The 25,246-nt window shown below is 47.7% G+C and overlaps 1 protein-coding gene across 1 annotated transcript; it reads right to left on the reverse strand.

The window, feature by feature from the left end:
* Window positions 1-1,781: 1,781 nt before the first annotated feature.
* Window positions 1,782-7,518, reverse strand: LOC123111198 (protein trichome birefringence-like 11). The gene is made up of 4 exons (XM_044531929.1): window positions 6,636-7,518; window positions 3,809-4,204; window positions 3,135-3,293; window positions 1,782-2,615 (listed from the first exon to the last, which is right to left on the reverse strand). Exons 1-4 carry the CDS (start codon window positions 7,094-7,096, stop codon window positions 2,234-2,236), a joined length of 1,398 nt encoding a protein of 465 aa, XP_044387864.1. The 5' UTR covers window positions 7,097-7,518; the 3' UTR covers window positions 1,782-2,233.
* Window positions 7,519-25,246: the final 17,728 nt, after the last annotated feature.

A 25,246-nucleotide genomic window follows, 5' to 3' on the forward strand; every position in this document is an offset into this window, starting at 1 on the left:
ATCTCACCCTCATAAGTGACCGTGAAGGGATTGACAACCCCTAATCGCGTTGGTTGCGAGTAGCTATCGTTTTGTGTAGGTACGAGGGACTTGTGCGTGGTCTCCTACTGGATTGATACCTTGGTTCTCAAAAAACTGAGGGAAATACTTACGCTACTTTGCTGCATCATCCTCTCCTCTTCGGGGAAATCCAACGTAGTGCTCAAGAGGTAGCACGCCCCAAGAGGACACACCAAGCCCTTGGCGCCACTCTCTCTCCCGTTACTCCGTAGTTCCACTGCCTCGTCCCGGCGACGCTTAGCGAAGCGCTGTCGGTGCTCCACCACCACCATCACCACCACGCCGTCGTGTTGGTTGTGATCCCATCTACTTCTCCTCTCCCGCTTGCTGGATCAAGGAGGAGACGTAATCGAGCCGCGCGTGTGCTAAACTCGGAGGTGACGTCCATTCGGCACTAGATTGGTTGGATCGTGATCGGATCGCGAAGAGTACGACTACATCAACCGTGTGATAAACGCTTCCGCTTTCGGTCTACAAGGGTACGTAGACACGCTCTCCCCCTCTCGTTGCTATGCATCTCCTAGATAGATCTTGCGTGAGCATAGATTTTTTTAAGAAAAATTGCATGCTACATTCTCCAACAGAATGAACATGATTGTTTTGTTGCCCAACCACTGACTGGGAAGGATATTCTATATGCATAAGAGAGCCATCCACATTAACTTAGATATCTTAACATGCAAGAATGCCACTTCACAATACAATTATGCATGGGACAAAGCCCACCTCAACATGCAAGAATGCCACTTCACCTTACAATTATGCATGGGAAAAAATCCAACTCAACATACAAATCATGCATGGGAAAAGACCTACCAAAACATTCAACCATGCATGGGAAAATGGTTTCCATTCAATTATTCTATTTATATTCAATCGATGTTCATGATATCGGTAACTTGTAGCTGCTTAGTTGGGTGAGGGGTAGGGATTAATCGGCGAATCGGCCTATTAACTGAATTTATCGGTAACCCCTTTATCGATAGGTTAATTAGGTCCATATCTATATATCTTAGCTACATATAGCAATAATGCAGCAACAATAAAGGAGATGCAATAAGAAGCAGCAACAGCATATAGCACAGTGCATGAGCAGCATATAGCATAGCACAAAGCAGATTAACATATAACACAGACTGCTTTGGGAGGGGTGGCGACCTGGAGCAGGAAGAAGGGATGCGAGCTCGGGGAGGGGAAGGCGTGCTCGTTTGCCGTGTCGGTGGTGCTGGTCTCGAGGAGGGGAGGGGGGAGGGGGCAGCGAGCTCGAGCAGGAGGAAGAAGCTTGGTGCCTGCATCCTCAAGGATGCAGGCGGCTCTGGTAGATGGCACCGGCACCTGCTCGGGGCGACAGCGGTGGCTGCTCCTAGCCTCCTCCAAAGAGGGTTACTATGGGAGGGGAGCGGAGTGTGAGAAGTGAGGGAACAGGCTGACCTAAAACACCCAATTTTGCAAATTTCTCTTAACCTTTATTCAGTTAACGCGATGGATAAGGTGTAATCGCATCCGTGACCTACGGATTCACGATTAATAGGCCCATTAACTTAAATATCGGCCGATATTTATAACAGTGTATTCAATAAATATTGTTATAACAATATATATCAAGTATAGTAAGTCATGTATTTTAAATTTTAGTTGCCATGTTATCAATCCAAATTTTCATCAACCAATTCCCGCAGCAACACACAAGGTATCCTTAGTTAATCATAGTGCTCGGGAAGGGATAGAAACGCCGAACTGTGCAAATCAACTGCTGTAGCCACTGAGAATATACCGTAAAGGATAAAATTGATGAATTACATACAATCACCACGGCAACATCCCCAATATGACAGCAGCCAATATACTACCTACATCACCGACTGCGCCCCCCCTAATCTATGATCACATCGGCTGACACTTTTGCCGCCTCTGTGAAAAACAGACTATCACATTCAGCTATATGTATGACTTCCTTCAATTTTGCTCTTATAGTCACTAACCTCTCAGTACAGCAGAGCAGAGTGGTGCAGTTCCTGCAAGCCAGCTCCCATCTTCTGACAAAAATGCATTTCACCATTAGGCTACCTAAGTGGGAAGCACATTGACAGCATCATTGTCGCAGGAGACTCACGAACCCTAGATACCAAGCTTTCACCGGGCGAGCATCAGGTAGCCTACCCCAGGATTTTAGTCAGCCTGTGTTCAGTGTTGTTGAGCCAGCAAGAGAAGAAACATTTTGGTCCATCATCGTTTGCCTTTTCATGAAGACAGCGTACAGAAGCTCGTTCCAGGTATCAGGAACTCCAGGCAAGCACCAATGGCTGCAATCCTGCCTGTGCAGAGGGACAGGCCCTGAAGGGCTGAGGTATACTGAGAGGTGACCATCTTTTCGCTGCGCTGTCATCTGTGTCACGTTCAATATAGCTAACCCAGGCAGCTTGGGTCTGATGCTGCTCCCAAGAAAATTATGCACAGGTTGAAGCATGTCAGCCCATTGCTCCAGTGATTTAACTGGTGTCGCATCAGGAAGAGTTTCCAAGTGGCAACTCCCTCCACTCCGCCAGTCACCACCTCTGAGGAAAACATGGATTACTCTAGTTAAAGATCGGTCAACTTATTCATGTATTTAAATAGTTAAATAGATTAAAAAAATATCAAAAACAAGAGAAATTAATGCAATGTTTGATAGCATAGAAGTCAGGAAGCCAACAATTATTCGCCTTTTAAGTGCCTATATAACCCATACTGTCATATAGTCCCTCTGTCCCATAATGTACGACGCTTTTTGACACTACACTAGTATCAAAAAATGTCCTATATTATGGGACGGAGGGAGTATTTGGTAAAATTGCAAAAGGCTGGTGAAAGATGGATCATATATTGAGCAATATATTTTGGCAAAGTGAAATTCATAAAGCTTCAAATAAAAAATATAATGAGTAAATTCCGACTCCAAAATTTATTGTGTCAATCCAAGCAGCCTGTGATGATTGTTTGGGGCCTTGAAACATAAGCATTTTTAACGAAAATGCTTTAGCAAGGAAACATAAAAAAGGAAGACGTAGCTTTGATAAGTCGTTCATTATACAGACCTGAAGTGCACAGGAGCATAAGTACGGAAGATGACGTGGGTCTTGCTTGTGTTAACTTCTTTGTGAAGCCAATTGAATAGTGTTCGTATTGATTTTTGGTACGCATCAATAACAGTCATCTCCATCTTGACCTCACTCCCTTCTTGGAAATAGGCACCCCTGGTACAGACAAAGTAACCCTAGTTTTAAGTCGATTACGGCAGATGCAATTGTGGTGGTTCCACAAAAAATGAACCACAGGTAAAGATATATATCAGTCAATAGTCATCACATAGATAAGGTTGGGGACCAGAAATCGCATACTATTAAGTTCTATGTATGTTTTATTAAAGAACAAAAGAGTTCATAGGCCTATTTTTTAATGTATTTAGCTGTAACCACATCTTAACATTCCATACCCTCAGTAGTTTCATGAATCATGCTATCACAATTCTGTTAAACAGCTATCAGAAAAGTATACACGTGAACAAACTACAGGAGTGTATATACTAATCAAAATGCTACTCTGCTGGTGCGTATACTAATCACCAGTAGATGTTAATTTCAAATATGAAAGGTGAATTCGTGAACGCGAAGGTGATGGTAAAAAAAAAGGACAATGTCTACAAGAAACATTTAACACTGAGACAGGAGAAGTTATTAAGTCAGTATAATGTGTATTCTTAGTTGCTTACCCTCTGATAGTTTTCTCGTAGTTCCACCAATGCCCAGTATTAAAGATCAAAATATCAGCACTGCTCCACTTACCGCGGCCCGACATCCAATCCATGGCATCCACCCTAACTGTGTACTTAACAACCTTAGGGGCTCCAGCTGGTGCATGGCCTTGAAGGACTATAAAAGGAGATCTGTAATACTCCACAGTGCAATTGTAGTCGCTAAACTTGAAAATCAAGAAACCCATGTGCTTTGTGATGGGACTCCCATTAATTTCATAGATGGACTTCTTGTTAGGAACAGCACTAGAGAGCAAACAAAGCAGAGACTCCCATTGGTTCCTTCCAATTGAATCACCAACAAATACCACCCTTCTATTTCGTAGCTTCTCGAGCATAAATTTGGCATCGAATCTAGGAAATGGGAGGAAAGAATATTTAAGTTAGAAGCTGAGATAAATTATGCTTAGAGGAGAAAAGCATATTGTTCAGGTTGTTCCGCTCACATAGACATGATTAGTAGCGGTAAGCAAAATCATGAACTTACATAATACAAAGGAATTGATGATCAGCTATTTTTTCTACGATTTCAATTTGCAAGGAGTTTCAAGTTGCTCAATGGCGCTGGCACTCAGTAAGGTCATTACTGTGATTATTCTAAGAAAATGTGGACTATATCATAATTCATAAGCACCACATGTCTGAGTTCGAAGTTCATTACAATGCACTGCTCTTCAGTTTCACCATAAAGGCTCACGATTTGTCTGTCCATTAGTGATGTGCTAGGCACAGTAAACTATTTGCTGCAGTCACAGTCATACACATTATAAGACCCAACACATGCACCCGTCTCTTACATGTTGCAAACATGCAGATTCCCTAAATTACATCATCATCGACACAAATTAAATGGCAGCAAATAGTGGCACAATGTGTTGTTATTTAGCTCTTCATGCAATGATGACGACCCATGGTAAAGCATGGCTACAGTCAGCACTAGCCCCATGTAACTAACATCATCATCCCTAATTGTTTGGTAGTAAAACTATACGACATAATGCTGCTGATGGTATTAGATAGCGATTTGTTTCACAAAATTAATTTTGGGCGAGACTTTGTATTGCCTACTGAGACATCATTTTTTAGAAAATTAAATTAAGTATTAACTTCACCGATGGATGTGTGGCCACACGAGGAAGGACCGAGTCCGGAATGATGATATACGAGATAGAGTTGGGGTAGCGTCAATTGAAGAGAAGCTTGTCCAACATCGTCTGAGATGGTTTGGGCATATTCAGCGCAGGCCTCCAGAAGCTCCAGTGCATAGCGGACGGCTAAAGCGTGCAGAGAATGTCAAGAGAGATCGGGGTAGACCGAATTTGACATGGGAGGAGTCCGTTAAGAGTCCATGTGCCAGAGCCATGAGTTGGTCGCGAGATCTTTATGGGTTTCACCTCTAGCCTACCCCAACTTGGGTTCGGTTACCCACCTAAATTGGGTTGGATTAGCCAATGGAAAAGAAATCTGCAAACATTCAACATTCTACAATTGCATGAGGATTCCCATCAAATTAACTACCCTAACATAGCAACATTCCAGCATAGGTATGTAAGATGTGTTCGAGAAAGAATAGCTCTGTGAGATAGCCTTAACTTCAATTAAAGGCTATTCACATGCATGAAAACAAGGAATTTAACTAAGAAAGCTAACCAACAACATATCCCACATTTCACAGTGCAGCTGAACATAACACTAACAATAGAAATACCAGAGGACTTGGCAAATTACAGGAAGAGACCACTTCCAATCACATGTGGTAGCAAAGATGGCAACATCATGTCAGACCCAAATGATTGAACAATATCATTATTTTCCCGAAGGCTAACTCAGCGCATAACATTATTTTCCTGAAATAACTAATTTATTTACCCAAAGACTAACTCAGCGCAACTTATTTTCTAAGTCAATCAGGGCAAAGAGTTAAAGGGTATTCACAATCGTACTGTGGAGTGCTGACTCCTAAGGTGAGACGGTCACATGCGGCACCTTGTTCGGATAATCTAATACTTCCTCCATCCCAAAATAAGTGTCGCTGATGTAGTACAAATCAGCGACACTTATTTTGGGATGGAGGGAGTATTAAGTAGGGTTAAGATTATAAAATGCACACCCATGGATCCGCATCTCACAAGTCAGAACTACTGCTGCAATTTTAATTCCCATTATATAGAAAATGCACCATGCTGATTGCTAACTCTGGGCATTGTTAATTCAATCAGAACAAAGTGTGAAAAGGTGAGTTCCCAATCGAACTGTGCAGTACCAATTCCTAACGTGAATCGGTCGTCCGCAGCACCATGTTCGAATAAGCTAATGTTTAGTAGGGTTCAGATTATAAAATGCGCACCCATCTCACAAGTCAGAACTACTGCTGCAATTTTAATCCCCATTATGTACAAAATGCAACATGTCGATCGCTAGATTGCATCACGTTTATTTAATAAAGCCCATCCTAACCTCTTCTTTTTGACTAGTTCGCCCAAGAAAGTGCTGGAAAATCCCAACTGGAAACTATAAACTGCAAAGCCAACCTATCCACGTGACCAAGGACCCGTGATGGATTGGAACTTGGGAATACAAATGCGATTTGTGCATCCATCTCACCATAGAGCGCCACGTTGAAATTCATGACAGATAATGAATTTAACGTTCTAGTGACTATGAGATTTCTCTTACGCAAGAAGCTTGGCAAAACTACAGGTTCAAGTCGATTCTTAAGTAAACAAAAACGGAGGGGAGGGGTACTAGTAGCAACGGCACAAGCAAGCAGTGAAGTCCAACCAACCTGGGTAGATCGCAGCGCGACGGCTGCCACCGCCATTTGACATAGGAAGCGTCCGGCCGGCCGTTTTCCGAGCACCGGAACCCGACGTCTAAGAAGGGGCAGTCCTTGGACTCGTAGAGCGGGTAGGTGTCGTCCCACACCCAACTCCCGTTGAACAGGTCGCACTCCTCCCCTACCACCATCGCCGCCGCCGCCGCTGTCTTCTTAACGGCGCCGCGCCCCCTCTCCGCCGACGGCGACGGCGACGCCTCGGCCGCGATGGAGACCCCGCCGCTCCAGAGCCTCCTGGGCGCCGCGAGCGCGTAGTCGACGGCGGCGGAGCAGCGGAGCGAGGCGGCGCAGACGAGCAGCAGAAGCGCTGCGGTGGCCGTGGCCACCACGGCGAGCCCCACCATCCCGGCCTTCTCCAGCGGCCTCCTCATCACCCGCCGCGCCAGCCGCTTGGTGGGCGACCCCACCATCGCCCCTCCCCTCCCTCCCGAAGCAAGGAGAGAAGAGACCAACAGCACAGGCAAGAGATCTCGTCCTCCTCCCCCTCCTCCTTGCCGGCCGAGCGCGAGCAGCAGGCTAGCTAATCACGACTCACGAGCCCCCGCGGCTTTAACCTTCAATTAAAGGAGTGGGAAGTTGGAGGAAGTGGGGGAGGAAGAGGAGGGGAGTTGCAGAGAGGCCGAAGTTTATGAGACGAGACGGGGATGTGGACGAGCGGGGGAAGGAAGCAGCAAGCGAATCGTCTGCGTTTTGATTTGGGGGAAAGCGATGCGTGTGGGGAGTATTTGGCATGTACTACGACGGCTAGTTCCAAGTACCCCGTTCGTTCGCCATGATGAGCCATTACGGCATTACGGGTTAGTGTGGCCGTGTGGGTGAGGTGCGGCGTCGGGGCAAGGTAGAAGTGGAGGCGGGGGAGAACGTTCGATGGGATCCGGACGTGCCGGCTAGGATAGGTAGGAGTAATGAGTTGGTAACCCACAATCAAATTTTGTGCCAGTACTAGTATGATTGAAAGTACCAGTACTCCAATTGTCATCAAGTTACAGCATGCAACTTCTAATCCTTGTAATTTGCTCACCATATCTTTTATTTTTATTGTTTTTAGATTCATTTGCTCGCCGTATCTGGTTTATACTTCAGAGGGCATGTGTGGCTTTTTCGCTCCTTAATTTGATTAACGAAGCATGAGTTATATGCCACCAACAACATATTTTTTTGAAGCACCGCTTTTCGGTTTTTATTCATTCAACGGAAGCCCATCTAAGTACACATGGCACCTCAGAAAGCTATGTGCTACAGAGTTTACTTGCCGCGAAGCATAACGAAGCTCGAATCCCTGGAAGAATTGAAGATCCTCCTAAATCTCCATAAGAATATGGTGGCCCGCTGATCTATTCTCCAGCCGTGCCTCCCACAAGCTTGTTGCATTTAAACAATCCGTCTGAATGACTATAGACTGATACCCCTTCTCTCTAGCCAGCAGCACAACATCACGACAGACAAGGGTTTCTAAGCAAAGGGGATCAAAGACACCCGCATACCCTATACATCATGTCGCCAAAAAAGAACCTGCATGATCACGAGCCACCATTCCAGTTCCTCCTTTCCTCCTCTCGTCATCGACCGCACCGTCCACATTTATCTTGATCCATCCTTCCGCTGGTCCAGCCCATTGTGGACTAACAGAGCTCACCTCTCCTTGACCACATGCGGTATTTCCAGTGCCCGCACAATCTCAGCAATGGTGACCATAGACTGTCGTGGTTCGTATTGCATTTCCCCGTGCGTGTATTTGTTTCTGTTGTGCCATATTGTCCGATGGTAGTGCAAATAGCGGTCATGTCCTTCTTGAACATTTTTCCATCCAACATGTCCGTAGACCAAGTCATGGAATGAAGCCTTGGTCGCTTGACATTGAAAAATACATCAGCTTCATTCCAGAACAGCCGCGCATGATTGCATTCAAGCATTGTATGGTGCAGTGTTTCATCATTGTGTCCACACATTGGATAGATTGGCAGTACTTTGACGTGTCGTCGCTTCAGTTCACTGTAACATGGCAGCATGTTTTTGACCATGCGCCACCAGAAAATCGTAATTTTCGGTAGGACTTGTAGCTTCCACAGTACCCTCAATGTTTGCTCATTCCCTCATGAGCTCTCAATGGTTAGAGTTTGAGCAGATTTTCTATCCATCGTTTCACGGTAAATTGATCTAATTGTAAACATGCCTGATCTTTCCCATGCCCATGCCCAAATATCCTCTCCTGAGTTCCTTGGGCGTGGCATTGCTAGAATGGCGTCAACATCTGGGGCATAAAATACCTGCCGAATTAGATGGATATTCCATTCACCCGTGTCTGGCACAACCAGATCACTTACAAGACGGATCGGGTTTTCAATAAGTTTCCCCATCGGTCTCATAGTCCTTGTACCCATAATCCAGTTATCATGCCAGACTTCCGTCTTCATTCCATCTCCAACTCGGCGAATCAAACAAGTCTTGCGAAGCTCTCTACCGGTAATGATAGCTCTCCAAGTCTTCGACGCCCCCGACGGGCAGCTAGCCGTGAGGAAATCCCCTTTTGGGTAGTATCTGCCTTTCAATACTCTTGCACAAAGACTCTTAGGCTTCTCAAGCAATCTCCGGGCTTGTTTACCAACATTGCATCATTAAAGACTTCCATGTCTCTAAAACCAAGGCCACCCTTTAATTTAGGGATAGCCATTTTATCCCAACTTTGCCAATGCATTCCTTTCTTATCCAACGATCCAGCCACCAATATTTTGACGTAGTCGTAGTAAGCTTCTTGCACAAACCTTTTGTGAGTTTAAAACAACTCATAGAATTGGCCGGTAGTGCTTGGACCACTGATTTCAAAAGGACCTCCTTTGCTGCACATGACATTAACCGTTCACACCATCCTTGCACTTTACCCCTTGACTGCTCATTGATATGTTCAAAATGTTGCTCGGTAATCCTTCCAGCCGCCGTGGGTAAGCCAAGATATTTCTCTGCCAATGCTTCTCTCTGAATATTCAAAGAGCTCTTAACACCTCGACGGACAGAAGCACCACAATTAGGACTAAAAAACACCGAACTTTTTTTCTTTGTTGGCACTCTGCCCCGATCCCAAACAATAATCCTCCAATATTGAATTAAGTCTGGAAGCACTCCTATGATCTGACTTCATAAAAATGATACAATCATCAACAAATAACAAGTGCAAAATCCATGGAGCTTTGGTGCTAACACGGATCCCACGATCTATCCATCCTCCATCATAATTCTTGAGCATACAAGATAGCCCTTCTCCACACAGTAAGAAACAGGTACAAGGAAATAGGGTCCCCTTGTCTGATACCACAGGATGGACTAAAAGGTGGCAACAACTCGCCATTTACCTTGACCCGAAAGCTTACCATGGAGACACATCGCATAACCAACGAAATCCATGCTTCCTTAAAGCCTAATTGCTGCAAAATACCTTGCAAATAGCTCCACTCTACACAATCATATGCCTTCATCATATCGATCTTCACCGCACAAAAGCCTTGTTTTCCTTTCTTCTTCCTCATGGAATGGATGCTCTCATACGTTGTCAAAACATTATCTGTAATAAGCCTGTCTGGAACAAAAGCACTCTGCTCCTCTGCATTAGTTCATCTAAAATCCCACACAATCTGTTAGCCAACACTTTGGAACAGATTTTATAAATTACATTGCATACAGAAATAGGACGAAACTGGGTGATATTCTGTGGGTCTTTCACCTTAGGAATGAGAACAATCACTGTCTTGTTAATAACTTCCGGCATATGGCCCCCGTTCAAGAAACTGAGGGCAGCCATTGTAACACCAACTTTAATTAATTCCCAGTGCCGCTAATAGAAACCGGTTGTCAGTGTCAAAACCGGCGGATCTCGGGTAGGGGGTCCCGAACTGTGCGTCTAAGGCTGATGGTAACAGGAGGCAGGGGACACAATGTTTTACCCAGGTTCGGGCCCTCTCGATGGAGGTAATACCCTACTTTCTGCTTGATTGATCTTGATGATATGAGTATTACAAGAGTTGATCTACCACGAGATCGTAGAGGCTAAACCCTAGGAGCTAGTATGATGATTATGATTGTTCTTCTACGGACTAAACCCTCCATTTTATATAGACACCGGAGGGGGCTAGGGTTACACAGAGTCAGTTACAAAGAAGGAGATCTAACATCCGGATCGCCAAGCTTGTCTTCCACGCAAAGGAGAGTCCCATCCGGACACGGGACGAAGTCTTGAGTCTCGTATCTTCACGGTCCAACAGTGCGACCAAAGTATATAGTCTGGCAGTCCGGATACCCCCTTATCCAGGACTCCCTCAGTAGCCCCTGAACCAGGCTTCAATGACGATGAGTCCGGCGCGCAGATTGTCTTCGGCATTGCAAGGCGGGTTCCATCTCCGAATACTCCAAAGTAGATTGAGGATCGTGTCTGGCTCTGTAAGATAACTTCCGCATTCCACCATAGAGAGAACAATATTCCACAAATATAATCTGCCGACAACTTTAGATAACGTGACATCACACCATGGTCAAGTCATTATTCGAACCATTTTCCCACAACCAGCTACCGCACATATTGCGAGGCAGTTTCCTCGGCACGTCTTGTCGAAGCAGAGATCATGTCGCCTTATCACGGGATCCTCATCAATACGGGTATGGGTAACCCAATCGTGGCACTTGGAAAATAAGCGATTTCCTCAAGCAAGCGGGGAGGCGCACCGTTTTCGCCACCTCTATAAAGGGATAAGGATCTCCCATTTTTACCCACGCCTTCTTCCTCCTTTGCTCATCCATTCTCGCACCCTTGAGCTCCAGCGCCCTAGTTCTCGCCTTCTCCGCACATCCAAACATGTCCGGAGTGGGAGGCAAGTGGGTGGCCTCCACCGTCAAGGAGGAGCACATCACGAAGCTCCGGGCGGCCGGATACTTGGCCGTAGATATCGCGCACCGGCTCCCAGATGCAAGGCAGATTATTCCGACTCCAGGACCCCCATAAGAGGGTCGTGTTCCTCGCCCGTTTCGTCCGCGGACTGGGATTCCCTCTCCACCCATTTGTTTGTGGGCTCATGTTGTATTGCGGGCTGGATTTTCATGATCTGGCCCCTAACTTCATCCTCAACATCTCGGCGTTCATCGTCGTGTGCGAGGCCTTTCTCCGCATCAAGCCCCACTTTGGCCTGTGGCTAAAGATCTTCAACGTAAAGCCAAAGATAATGGTCGGCCAGCAGGCGGAGTGCGGTGGCGCCATGGTGGGCAAGATGCCCAACGTCACCTGGCTCGAAGGCTCCTTCGCGGAGACCGTGAAGGGGTGGCAATCGGGGTGGTTCTACATCATCGAGCCGCGCGATGCCAACTGGGTGGCGGCCCCCGAATTCCGATCCGGCATCCCTGTGCGGCTCACTTCCTGGAAGAGGAAAGGCCTGGCTTGGGGCGCATCCGCGGAGTTGACCGGACTCCAGAACTGCGTCAAAAACATGATAACCAAGAATATCAAGCTGGTCAATGTGGTCCATGTCATGCTATTTCGCCAGATTCTCCCGTGCCAGAGACGGGCATTCAGCCTGTGGGAGTTCGACGCGGCCCAACACCAGACACTGCAAGAGCTCTTTGACACGACGCACAAAGACGCCTGGAAGGTGTTGTTCAAGGCCAGCGAAGTTCCTCCCCCCACCTTCGAGGATCGCGGACTCATCGCCAGGCGCCAGGCCAATGCGGTAAGCATTCTACATTTCGCAAGATGTGCCTTTCCTCAGTATATTCGTGGGAGAAACTTAGGCAACTGTGCTGATTTTGACAGGAATATGTGGCGACGGCGGAGCGGATCGACTGTCCGACTCCGTTGCCTAAGGACCCAGCAGATGAACTCCTGACGGAGATGCTGGCTCCGGCACCCTATGAGGTGCCGGAGAAGAAGGCCAAGAAAAAGGCCACGGGGACCAGAAGAAGTTCCTGGCGCAACATGGTGCCAGACTCATCGTCCGAAGACACCGAGGCGCACTCCTCCAACGACAACGAGGAGGAGGAGGAGGAAAACCCTCTCCCCGAAAATGAGGGGGGGAGAAGAGGAAGGCCACCCTTTCCGGGGAGGCCGAAGGGTCCAAGAAGGGATGGACCCTTCCTCCAGACCACTCCACAACTGCCGCCTATAGCGAGGAGGAGTGGCTACCCAGGGGCAAGCCCCTGGCGAGATCGTAAGTATCCGCACTCTGTAATACTTTTAGTGCGACTTAGCTTCATAGTTTGTTATAACGCCGAACACGCGTATGCAGTCCGGCCAGGTCCCATCTCGAGGTATCCTCTTCGGATGGGTCTTTGAGTGATTCAGCAATGAATTCGCTCCCGACGGCCACCTCCCCTCGGCCTGCGGATGACACAGAGGTGCGGTCCCAAAGGGTACCAGAGCAGGGGGAGGCGGCTCTGGAGACGCCCCAAGGTGAAATTCTAGATGCTGGGCACATGGGAAGTAAGATCCCCATGGATTATGCTGAAGAGAGCCGCAACAAGTTGGGCTCCCAGCTGGACACTACACCGGAACCTCCAAAGGTTCCGGATTCGGGTGCATAGCCCCTCGCTAGGGATAGCGAGCCGGCCGCGCCGATGACCTCTGTTGCGCCAGAGGCATCGGATAGTTTGCTGGAAGTGCTTTGTGGCGCTTCCATGAGTGAAGAGCACCATACTCTTATGAGTGCGGTGATTCAGAAGGTTCGGTCCGCCAAAAGCGGATTGACCGAAGCCTGCACCAGCCTCCTGACAGGCTTTGAGGTAAGTAATCAAAAGTGTGAGAAATTATCACCCCATAGATAGTAGCCCCTGATACTCTGTTTGGTGTTCGGAAAGAAAACCCAAACGGAGGGTCAACTTTAAACCGCAGGAATCTAATAGTATGTGTCTATGTGAATAAGCAGGCGGTGTTGCTTGCCGCTGCTGCTCGTACAGCAGAGCTCGCCGGACTCGAACGGGACCTGAAGTAGGCCGAAGAGGAGCTCGGCCTCACGAAGAGGCAGCTCGAAGAGAGCAAAGGTAAGTGATACCCTGTTCATGTGTCATATAGAGGGGAAAAATGGTGATGCTAACAAAAAGCATCATGATTTTTAATTGGGGCCACGACCGAAGTGGCGGCTCTGAAGAAAGCGCTATCCAAGGCTGAAGACAAGGCGGCCACGGAGCGTATTGAGCATGAAAAGCAAGATGCTAGGGTGGGCAAGGTACAACAAGAGCTCCAGGAGTTTGGCAAGAAGTTCGAGTCCTTGGAGCGTGACTTCAAGACGAAAGAGTCTGAGCTTGCGAAGGCCCTTCAGAGCGCGAAAGACGCCAGGGCCGAAGCCCAAAAGGCCAAGTAGGAAATCCAGGCGGCCAAGAAGATAGCGGCGGGTAAGGCATTCATTATGCAAAGCAAGCATGTGGAGGAGACATTTCTTTTACTTACCCGAATTCGGAGCTCTCCAGGGGCATTCGCAGATCTGCCACACAGCATATCGGATGCCACGGAGTTCTACCGTGCCGAAGAGGGGAGCTCGACGGAGAAGTTGTTCTGATCCTAGTATGCTAGAGCCGAACACCCAATGCCTCTAAGTGACCAACTGAAGCAGTTGGTTGAGCTCCACAGGGCGGCCGAAGTGGCCATGAAGGACTTCATAGTCCGGATGTGGCCTGGTGAGCCCTTGCCCGATAGCTACTTCGGCCTTATAAAGCGGATGGTAAATGCTTGTCCGCGGCTCGAAGTTATCAAGCAATCCGTTTGTATTGAGGGTGCCCGCCGGGCCTTTGCCCGTGCGAAGATGCATTGGGCCAAGCTGGATGCAGAGAAGCTGGTGAAGGATGGACCGACGGAGGGCAAGGCGCATCGCTACCCCGAGAAATATTATGATGGCATTATGAAAGGCGCTCGCCTCGTGGCCGATGAATGTACCAAGGACGTGATCTTTGAGTGAATGTACTCATGTTGTCTTTGTAATATGAAAACTAGTTCGTTTGCACTATATGGCGCTTTGTTGATTTAAAATATTACCTTCTGTGCGGCTGTTTATAAATTTCTGAAAGTAGGCCAGTCGTCGGCTTCTGCCCCCACGTAACTAGTACTGGGGTGTTCATGGAAAACCTAAACACTCTTTATCCAATTTTTTGGTCCTTGAAGGAGGTGTTCGGCACATCGAACAAGGCAATTGGACTATGCGGCTTTATAACTCTCACTTAGCCATAGAAGTCTACAATTTTAAATTTCGGCGAAGCCCCTAGAATTCGGAAAACCGATTTGGGGCGCTATACACGCCTAAATCGGACAAGGCCGATTCCTCGCCTGAAGCGGAGAAAATCTTTAGGGATTTAAGACCTCTCGAACAGCGACTAGCTCTCGCCGCATCATGACAGTCAGTTTTCGGCTTTCTCTATTGAGGTGCTCGTCCGGAAGAACCGGGACACAATTGCAGTAGTTCTCCCTGCGCTACCTTAGCCGATATAGCGGAACGTAAGGCACCAAAACAAGGGAGCCGGGCAAACCCAACTATTGACCCAAGACATGATTCGGAGCTGATGCATATAATGCTATAAGTTCAGGGTGCCACACTGTCGAAAGTGTTCGGACTTATCTTGCCGTATTATGGGGCACCATAAGAAGCCCCTGGCAAACTGAACGTACCAAAGTGTACGGATGCGATATTAAATAAACATTTTTAGGGAAAATGTGAAGATAGGAATAATAAGCTGACGCTATATATTATTTCCCATTGTTAACTAATACGTCCAAGTGTATGTGTACAATTAATGCGTTTAAGCAGAAGCAAATAGGACTATTTGACATGTCCTATTCAAGGGCGGGCCGCATGTGGGTATGTAAAACAGGTATAACAATCATTGACATATACCACCTAGGTATTCCCTATGTGCGCAAGGCCTTTTGCCTCCTTGGTTTTCCCCCCTGTGATAAGCCCGATGATCTGGTTCTCTGAAGGGGATGCCCGGAAGTAGGGTCCTAAAAGAGAAAAAAGGTTATTTAAAGTATGCGGGTCTTGTCGCGGTTGAACTGCACTGTGGACCGCATCACCGTTGCGCCTCTGTCTATGCCCATGGTATTTTAAGTGTGTAATTGTGTATGCACGGCACAAATGCTGCCTGGATGGGGCTAGGGCGGAGGCCGGACTGCTAGTCATGCTCTTGGCGTGCCTGGCGATCCTGTTGCAGAGTACTCTGGACTCGCTTGACGGAGCTCGGGGTTGTTGTCGCCGAATTGGCGGTCTGCCGGAGAAGGCTGCTTTGTACTTCTGCCGCGAGGGCCGCAGTGTGCTCTTCTGTACGGAGAGAGCGGTCTGTGTTTTCATTGACTGTTATAACCCCGCGAGGTCCTGGCATCTTGAGCTTGAGGTATGCATAGTGTGGTACCGCATTGAATCGAGCGAATGCGGTTCGTCTGAGCAGTGCATGATAGCAACTACGGAAAGGGACGATATCAAAGATTAACTCCTCACTTCGGAAGTTATCCGGGGATCCGAAGACCACTTCCAGTGTTATGGAGCCCGTACAACAGGCCTCTACTCCTGGAATTACACTTTGAAGGTGGTTTTGGTGGGCTTGATCCTTGAAGGATCAATGCCCATTTTGCGCACTGTGTCCTGGTAAAGCAGGTTCAGGCTACTCCCACCATCCATAAGGACTCGCGTAAGGTGGAATCCGTCGATGATTGGGTCAAGGACCAATGCGGCTGAACCGTCGTGACGGATGCTGGTAGGGTGATCCCTACGATCAAAAGTGATCGGACAGGCTAACCATGGGTTGAACTTTGGGGCGACTGGCTCCATCGCATAGACGTCCCTTAGTGCTCGCTTTCGTTCCCGTTTGGGAATATGGGTGGCATAGATCATGTTTACCATTTTCACTTGAGGAGGAAATTTCTTCTGTCCTCCAGTGTTCGCTCGCCGGGGCTCCTCGTCATCGTCGTTGTGCAGCCCCTTGTCCTTGTTTTTGGCATTTATCTTGCCGGCTTATTTGAACACCCAACAATCTCTGTTAGTGTGGTTGGCTGGCTTATCAGGGGTGCCATGAATTTGGCACGAGCGATCAAGTATGCGGTCCAGACTGGACGATCCCTGATTGTTTCTTTTGAACAACTTTTTCCGCTGACCGGATTTTGAGCCATTGAATCCAGCATTGACTGCCATGTCTTCAGTGTTGTCACCATTGTTCTGACACTTGTGTCTGTTGCGCCGTGGCTTGCCATTACTATCGCGGATATCTGAAGTGTCGGAGGTTCTAGGCGTGGTGCTACTATGAGCCAACCAGCTGTCCTCGCCCGCACAGAAGCGGGTCATGAGTGTCGTGAGGGTCGCCATGGACTTTGGTTTTTCTTGGCCGAGGTGGCGGGCGAGCCACTCATCGCGGATATTATGTTTAAAGGCCGCCAAGGCTTCGGCGTCCGGATAGTCGACAATTTGGTTCTTTTTAGTTAGGAACCGAGTCCAGAATTTCCTGGCTGACTCTCCGGGCTGTCGGGTAATGTGACTCAAGTCATCAGCATCCGGTGGTCGCACGTAGGTGCCTTGGAAGTTGTCGAGGAACGCGTCCTCCAGGTTTTCCCAACTGCCGGTGGAATTTGGCGGCAGGCTATTCAGCCAGTGTCGGGCCGGTCCTTTGAGTTTAAGGGGAAGATACTTGATGGCATGTAGATCGTCACCGCGGGCCATGTGAATGTGGAGAAGGAAATCTTCGATCCATACTGCAGGGTCTGTTGTGCCATCGTATGATTCGATGTTTATGGGTTTAAACCCTTCTAGGAATTCGTGATCCATCACTTCGTCAGTGAAGCAGAGGGGGTGTGCGGCGCCTCTATGCCGGGCTATGTTGCTACGCAGTTCGAATAAGTCTAGTCAGCTATGTTCGGCCCGGACGGACTTGTTGATAGTGTATCCGGCATGGTGATCATCGTCACGTGTTGGGGCGCGCCCCCGCGATCCGTAGATCGATCTTGGCTGTCCTGCCTTGTTTTCCAGTATTTCTCGTAGGTCCTGCCTATTGCCCGGGGCCGTAGTGTATTGGAGTGGGGGTGCGGGCTGGTGTTCAGGCTGATACGCCGTTTTATCCCAGCCACGAGGTGGCCGGTCAACCTCGTCCTATGCTGGTAGTGTTGGCCTTAGGGCCTCATCCTCGAGTTGAGGTAGCAACTTGTGTTTTGGGTAACCTTTGGGGTGGCGCTCGAGTCCGTATTCCTCGTCTGCCAGGACCTCGGTCCATCTGTCTGTGAGCAGATCTTGATCAGCTTGGAGCTGCTGCTGCTTCTTTTTCAGCCTTCTTGCAGTGGCCATAAGCCAGCGCTTGAAGCGCTCCTGCTCTACGGGATCCTCAGGCACGCCGAATTCATCGTCGCCGAGGCTCACCTCGTCTTCGGAGTGGGGCATGTAGTTGTCCTCCTCCAAGTATCCGTCTGTCGCCTGTTCGTCTGGGCTAACCTGCCCGTCTTCCTGTTCGGCCTGCTTGAAGGCAGGCTGATCGGGATTGTATTCATCTTCGGCACCATCCAGATTGTTTTCATCTCCTGTGCCGGTATTGCTGTGGTGGGGCTTGGAGCGGCGCTGATGACACCCATGCTTTGATTTCTTCCTTGAGGGGTTATCCTCCATTGCCTCATCGCCATTGGTTTCTTTGGGAGTGTCCACCATATATATATCATACGAGGAGGCGGCTGTCCAGCGCCCCGTGGGCGGTGGTTCCCGTTCTTCTCCTGCATCATCGTCCACATCGTCGATGTCTTCAGAGTCGAAGTCAAGCACGTCGGTCAAATTGTCGACAGTGGCAATGAAGTGGGTGGTGGGTGGGCAACGAATTTCCTCGTCGCCTGCTTCCCACTCGAGCCGGACATAGTTCGGCCAAGAGTCTCCTGACAAAGAGAGAGACTTTAATGAATTCAACACGTCTCCAAAAGGCAAGTGGTGGAAGATATCCGCAGCGGTGAACTCCATTACCGGAGCCCAACCAGATTCGGCGGGCTCGGGGGCGCGCGGTCTGGAACTTACAGCCGGATACAAGTCCGGGGGTCCAGTGACACAGACTTCCTTGGGGATGGAGTCCGTGTTCGGCTCTACCGCCGACGAGTATGCGGCCTCCGGGGCGGGGTCCATCCACCTATCCTCGGACGACGCGATCTGCCCCGGATTTAGGTCCGGAGCTCTTGTAGGTGCGATATCCCGAGTACTGTCTGACAGCAGGTCTAAGCCATGCTTGTCGTGATTGTTCGGCGTTCCTGGCGTAGGCCCGAATCCGTCGAAGATCAAGTCTCAGCGGATATCGGCCGTATAGTTCAAGTTGCCGAACCTGACCTGATGGCCAGGGGCGTAGCTGTCGATCCGCTCCAGATGGCCGAGCGAATTGGCCCACGGTGCGAAGCCGCCGAACACGAAGATCTGTCCGGGAAGAAAATTCTCACCCTGGACCGCGTTGTTGATGATTGAAGGAGCCATCAAGCCTTGCAGCGACGACACAGAGGAACTCTCAATGAAAGCACCAATGTCGGTGTCAAAACCGGCGGATCTCGGGTAGGGGGTCCCAAACTGTGTGTCTAAGGCTGATGGTAACAGGAGGCAGGGGACACGATGTTTTACCCAGGTTCGGGCCCTCTCGATGGAGGTAATACCTTACTTCCTGCTTGATTGATCTTGATGATATGAGTATTACAAGAGTTGATCTACCACGAGATCGTAGAGGCTAAACCCTAGGAGCTAGCGTATGATGATTATGATTGTTCTTCTACGGACTAAACTCTTCGGTTTATATAGACATCGGAGGGGGCTAGGGTTACACAGAGTCGGTTACAAAGAAGGAGATCTAGCATCCGAATCGCCAAGCTTGTCTTCCACGCAAAGGAGAGTCCCATCCGGACACGGGATGAAGTCTTGAGTCTTGTATCTTCACGGTCCAACAGTCCGGCCAAAGTATATAGTCCGGCAGTCCGGATACCCCCTTATCCAGGACTCCCTCACCGGTCTCCTGTGCACTGTACAACTTGGTATAAAACCCCTGTACCTCGGTCTGCACTTGTTCCTTTTCTGAACATAACGAGCCATATGCTTCTTTTAGGCAATGGATCTGATTAGAGCTCTTCCGTGCTCCTGCCCGACATGAAAGAAACATGTATTCCGGTCACCTGCCTTGAGCCAGTTTGCACAACTTCTAGCTCTCGCCATGATTTCTTCTTTGTGCAGTAACTCCAACAACTGTCTGGACAAATCCTTCTCTCGTCATGATGGTCCGCAGAACAGCGAGTTAGCTCTTTCCTTCTCATATTCCTTGCGAACTTTCTTGATTCTCCTTTTAATATCACCAAATTTCTTTACCTTCCAATCTGTCAAGTCAGATTGCATATGCATTAAGGCTTCATTGAGCCCCAGCAGCCCCTGTACACCCGAACCAGCAGCCCACTTCTTAGTTACAGTTTCCATATATGAATCCTTCCTTTGCCATGCCTCTTCGTACATAAAATACCGAGGTTTGGGTCAAACATCCCCTCCTAATGTGTGGACTTTTAAAATCAGGAGGCAGTGGCCTAACTTGGGTGACCAAACATGTCGCACAAATGTGCATATAGCTTCATTGTAACACCCCCAGTGTCATGCTACAGTGACCTTACACTAATGGTGCCATGTCATCATGTTTAACTAAGCCAAATTGTCACTTGATAAAAATTAAAGCCAATTTCAAATTTAAAATAAAGTCAAATAAATAATTTCTTTAAGCAGTGAAACTAAAATGTTCACGATATTCTATAAATTCCCCTGATCATTGTCATGTTGTAACCAACATTTTATGAACTTATTAAAGGCCCTAAAACAATTAAAACAAGGGCTAAAAGAATATTTTAATTGCTTTTTAAATTATAAAATTTCTAATCTAATTTATTGAAGTGCCAAACTTTTGTGGAAGTGGATTAATTTACAACACTACTTAAGGAGCAAATTTGATATTTTATAAAACTAAAATACTTTTGTCTCAGAAAGAAAATAGAACTAAAAAAGCTCATTGTGCACCGGGCCTAAGTGCACAGTGCATCGGCCCAGCCCACCTCTCTCTCTCCTTCAACCCCCTACCTCTCTCTCCTATGCGTGTCACCGTGCGCACACCCGAGCCCCAGATGCTGCACACGTTGTCCATCTGACGTGGTTTTGGCATAGATAAGTTTGCCGCGAGTCCCCTCAACGCCCTGGAAACCCTAGCGCGCCCCAATCCCCTCGCTCGCCTCTCTTCCCCTCTATTATCCGCTCGCGTCGGATGCGACCGTTGCCACATTGCCTCGCCGTCGTGGCCACCAGCCACCATTCGCTGCTCCACCGTGTCCGGGACATGCGTGGACGTCGTCTTCGTCACCTAAGCCATCGGATCGATGCCGAGGAGCATAACAACGGCCGTCCGCTTTGATGTCTACTACACAACCTTCTTCTTGTAGACGTTGTTGGGCCTGCAAGTGCACAAGTTTGTAGGACAGTAGCAAATTTCCCTCAAGTGGATGACGTAAGGTTTATCAATCCGTAGGAGGCGTAGGATGAAGATGGTCTCTCTCAAACAACCCTGCAACCAAATAACAAAGAGTCTCTTGTGTCACCAACACACCCAATACAATGGTAAATTGTATAGGTGCACTAGTTCGGCGAAGAGATGGTGATACAGGTGCAAAATAGATAGTAGATATAGGTTTTTGTAATCTGAAATAATAAAAACAGCAAGGTAACTAATGGTAAAAGTGAGCAACGGTATTGCAATAGTAGGAAACAAGGCCTAGGGTTCATACTTTCACTAGTGCAAGTTCTCTCAACAATAGTAACATAGATAGATCATATAACAAGCCCTCAACATGCAACAAAGAGTCACTCCAAAGCCACTAATAGCGGAGAACAAACGTAGAGATTATGGTAGGGTACGAAACCACCTCAAAGTTATTCTTTCGGATCAATCTATAAAAGAGTTCGTACTAGAATAACACCTTAAGACACAAATCAACCAAAACCCTAATGTCACCTAGATACTCCATTGTCACCTCAAGTATCCGTGGGCATGATTATACGATATGCATCACACAATCTCAGATTCATCCAACCAACATAAAAGTACTTCAAAGAGTGCCCCAAAGTTTCTATCGGAGAGTCAAGAACGTGTGCCAACCCCTATGCATAGGTTCCCAATGTCACGAAACCCGCAAGTTGATCACCAAAACATACATCAAGTGGCACATGATATCCCATTGTCACCACAGATAATCACGGCAAGACATACATCAAGTGTTCTCATAAAAGACTCAATCCGATAAGATAACTTCAAAAGGGGAAACTCAATTCATCACAAGAGAGTAGAGGGGGAGAAACATCATAAGATCCAACTACAATAGCAAAGCTCGGGATACATCAAGATCGTGCCATAGATGGAACACGAGAGAGGACATGAGAGAGAGAGATCAAACACATAGCTACTGGTACATACCCTCAGCCCCGAGGGTGAACTACTCCCTCCTCCTCATGGATAGCACCGGGATGATGAAGATGGCCACCGGTGATGGGATCCCCCTCCGGCAGGGTGCCGGAACGGGCTCCCAAGAGGTTTTTGGTGGCTACAGAGGCTTGCGGCGGCGGAACTCCCGATCTATCTTCTGTTCTGGAAGTTTTAGGGTACAAGAGTATATATGGGTGCAGGGGGTACGTCGGAGGAGGTACGGGGGCCCCACGAGGCAGGGGGCGCGCCCGGGGGGTGGGGGTGGGCGCGCCCCCACCCCCGTGGGCAGCCCGTATCTCCCCTGACGTGCACTCCAAGTTCCCTGGGTTGCTTTCCTTCCAAAAATAACTTCTCCAGTTGATTTCGTTCTGTTTTGACTCCGTCTGATATTCCTTTTCCTCGAAACACTGAAATAGGCATAAAACAGCAAATCTGGGCTGGGCCTCCGGTTAATAGGTTAGTCCCAAAAATAATATAAAAGTGGATAATAAAGCCCAATATAGCCTAAAACAGTAGATAAAGTAGCATGGAGCAATAAAAAATTATAGATACGTTGGAGACGTATCATGTTGCGTCCATTTCCTCTACATCCACCGGAGCTCCGTCACTCGATCTGCCGCCGCCACGGCCTCCCCGGCTCCTCTGACCCCGCTTGTAGCTTGTTGTGAGCCCTGCTTCCTTTCTCCATCTGCCTTCCCCTCGATTTGTAGCCTCTAGCTTGCCTCGCGCCAGGTATGACCTCCTGTCGTCGCCGTTGAGCTCGACCCCGTCACCGTCGTCCATTTCAGAGACCGCCGAGCTCACGTGCATGCTCATGCACTTCCCCTGATGCCGCATGCGTGCTACTTCGCTCGATCCCGTGCTAGAATTTCGAACCCAAGGAACCCGAGCTCCGTCCATCGCCCATCATCATTGCCGCGACATTCTAGACCACCCCAGCCACTGCCGCTGGTGCACATGGATGTGCGTGAGCCTCCGCATCTCGTAGGTGCTCAAGGCGCTCAAATTGGTCGCTGGACGGCAGATCAGAAGCCTCGCCGCCGCTTCTGTGGACGCCGGACCACCGTCACCGGCGCGCCACTGTTCAAACACCACCTTGGGCACTGCCACGTCGGTCCCCCGCGTTAGGCCGGCTAATTAGCCACTAATGGCCCACTGGCATATAGGGCCTGCCGTAGTATTAAATTAAATAAATCAATTAAGTTAGTTAAACCCCCTTGATTAACTTAGTTAACTAAAATAACCCCTAGGTTAAACTAACAGTCACTATCAACTGGGTCCCATTGGACCCAGTTAACCAGTCAAACCTCCTGACTGGGCAACGCCCAGTCTATGACAGATGGGTCCTAGTTGACCCAGTAGACCAGTCACCAGGTCAACTGTTGACCTGCTGACTCAGCCCCTGATCCCACCTATCATCCTCTGTACCACATCTCTGGGTACACTTCTGTGTACCCATAGCAATTAAGTTTAAAATATTTCGAATTAATTTAATTCTAGAAATTTAATAATACTTTAAAAAATCATATAAAATAATCCGTAACTCGGATGAAAATAATTTATATATGAAAGTTGCTTAGAAAAATATAACGAATCCAAATATGATATCCACTCATCTCACTACTCCAGGATGCTGCTAACACGACACTACGATCAAAGACCCTTTGATGAAACTGTGTGCGATGCATTAATCGCAAACAGTGCTGTAATAACCCATCAAAAAAGATGCAAAAATGTTTGTGATGGAGAATACATCAAACACGGTTCAGATTTTAGTTGCGTGTGCGATGGGGGGTATACGGTTCAGTTCAATGAACTGTTTGCGATGAGGCAGAAGAACGGAAACGGGCAGCCAGATGCAGGCATGTGCGATCTATGACATACAGTTCAGTCAGATTAGCTGTTTTTGATGAGGCAGAACAACAGAAATGGGTAGCTAGATGAAGGTGTGTGCGACATATAGCATATAGTTCACTCAGATGAACTGTTTGTGATTAGGCAACACAATAGAAACGGCCAGCCAGATCATGGTGTGTGCGATATACGACAAACAGGTTCCTAATCAGAAATGTGTGCGAAGAACCATAATAACATAGACAATATTTGCTAATAAGTCATGTGTGTTGTGGTCGAATGTTTGCTGGTATACGATTGTTAGTGATTGATGAATTCATCACCGACGGGTTTTCTAGTATGGTGTGTGTGTGTTGTCATTGCATACAAAACAACAATATATGTAATTATAAGGACTTGATTCCATAACCAAATTGAACATCCAATTACATAGGTGGCTAGTAGACACACGACCTTTGCACACACCAAAGTATGTTAAAAATGCATAGAGAACTCAAACAATGCATAAGAAAGCAAAACAAACACTGGAAAATTTCATATTTTTTAGGACGACACTCCTATAGTTGCATGTTGCCTTTGAAAATAAATCAAGGCGGGAAGAAATAGAGTATGTCCTTTCGCACATATATAGGTGACAAGTTCCCCCTCGGAACCATGAGGCTTCTAGAGATAAGCTCCGGTTTGTAAGAAGTTTATACCAAAACTTGTTCCAAATTGGACTATTTTTTTACCACAGCATGTTGGCGCCATGTCATAACACAATGCGATGTTTCATGATTTTGAGGAGAGTTTTGGATTTGCAGTAATTTTAAAACCAGGTTTCTCGATGTTTATTGTCGAGCTGGCACCGCCCTAGATAGGCATTTTTCTCATGGGTCCCAAATGTCAGAATCCAAATCTGCCACTACCATACAACTTCTACTATTAATAATTACATCCCATTTGGTGTGCTAGCTGAAAATAAGTTTGGTGGGTGTAGACGGGCACTAAGAACTTGCGGGTTCTATAATGAACAAAGATCAAAGCCCACTATGAAAGAAAATATGGGTCAAACCCTAGTTGAAAAGGGCAACAATGTCTAATTCCAGCTTGCAAAAGGTACAAAAGCACGTTTACACATAACCTGTATTGAACAGGGCGATAACATCTAACTCAACTAGAGTTTTTGGCAGTCACAATCAAATGGATCATTCCGATCCATAAAATCAAGATCCTGATACAAAAGATCTACTGGTCCATGATGATGACAAGTTGTT

This window comes from Triticum aestivum, chromosome 5B (genome assembly GCF_018294505.1).
Source record: "Triticum aestivum cultivar Chinese Spring chromosome 5B, IWGSC CS RefSeq v2.1, whole genome shotgun sequence".
Classification (NCBI taxonomy): Eukaryota; Viridiplantae; Streptophyta; class Magnoliopsida; order Poales; family Poaceae; genus Triticum; species Triticum aestivum.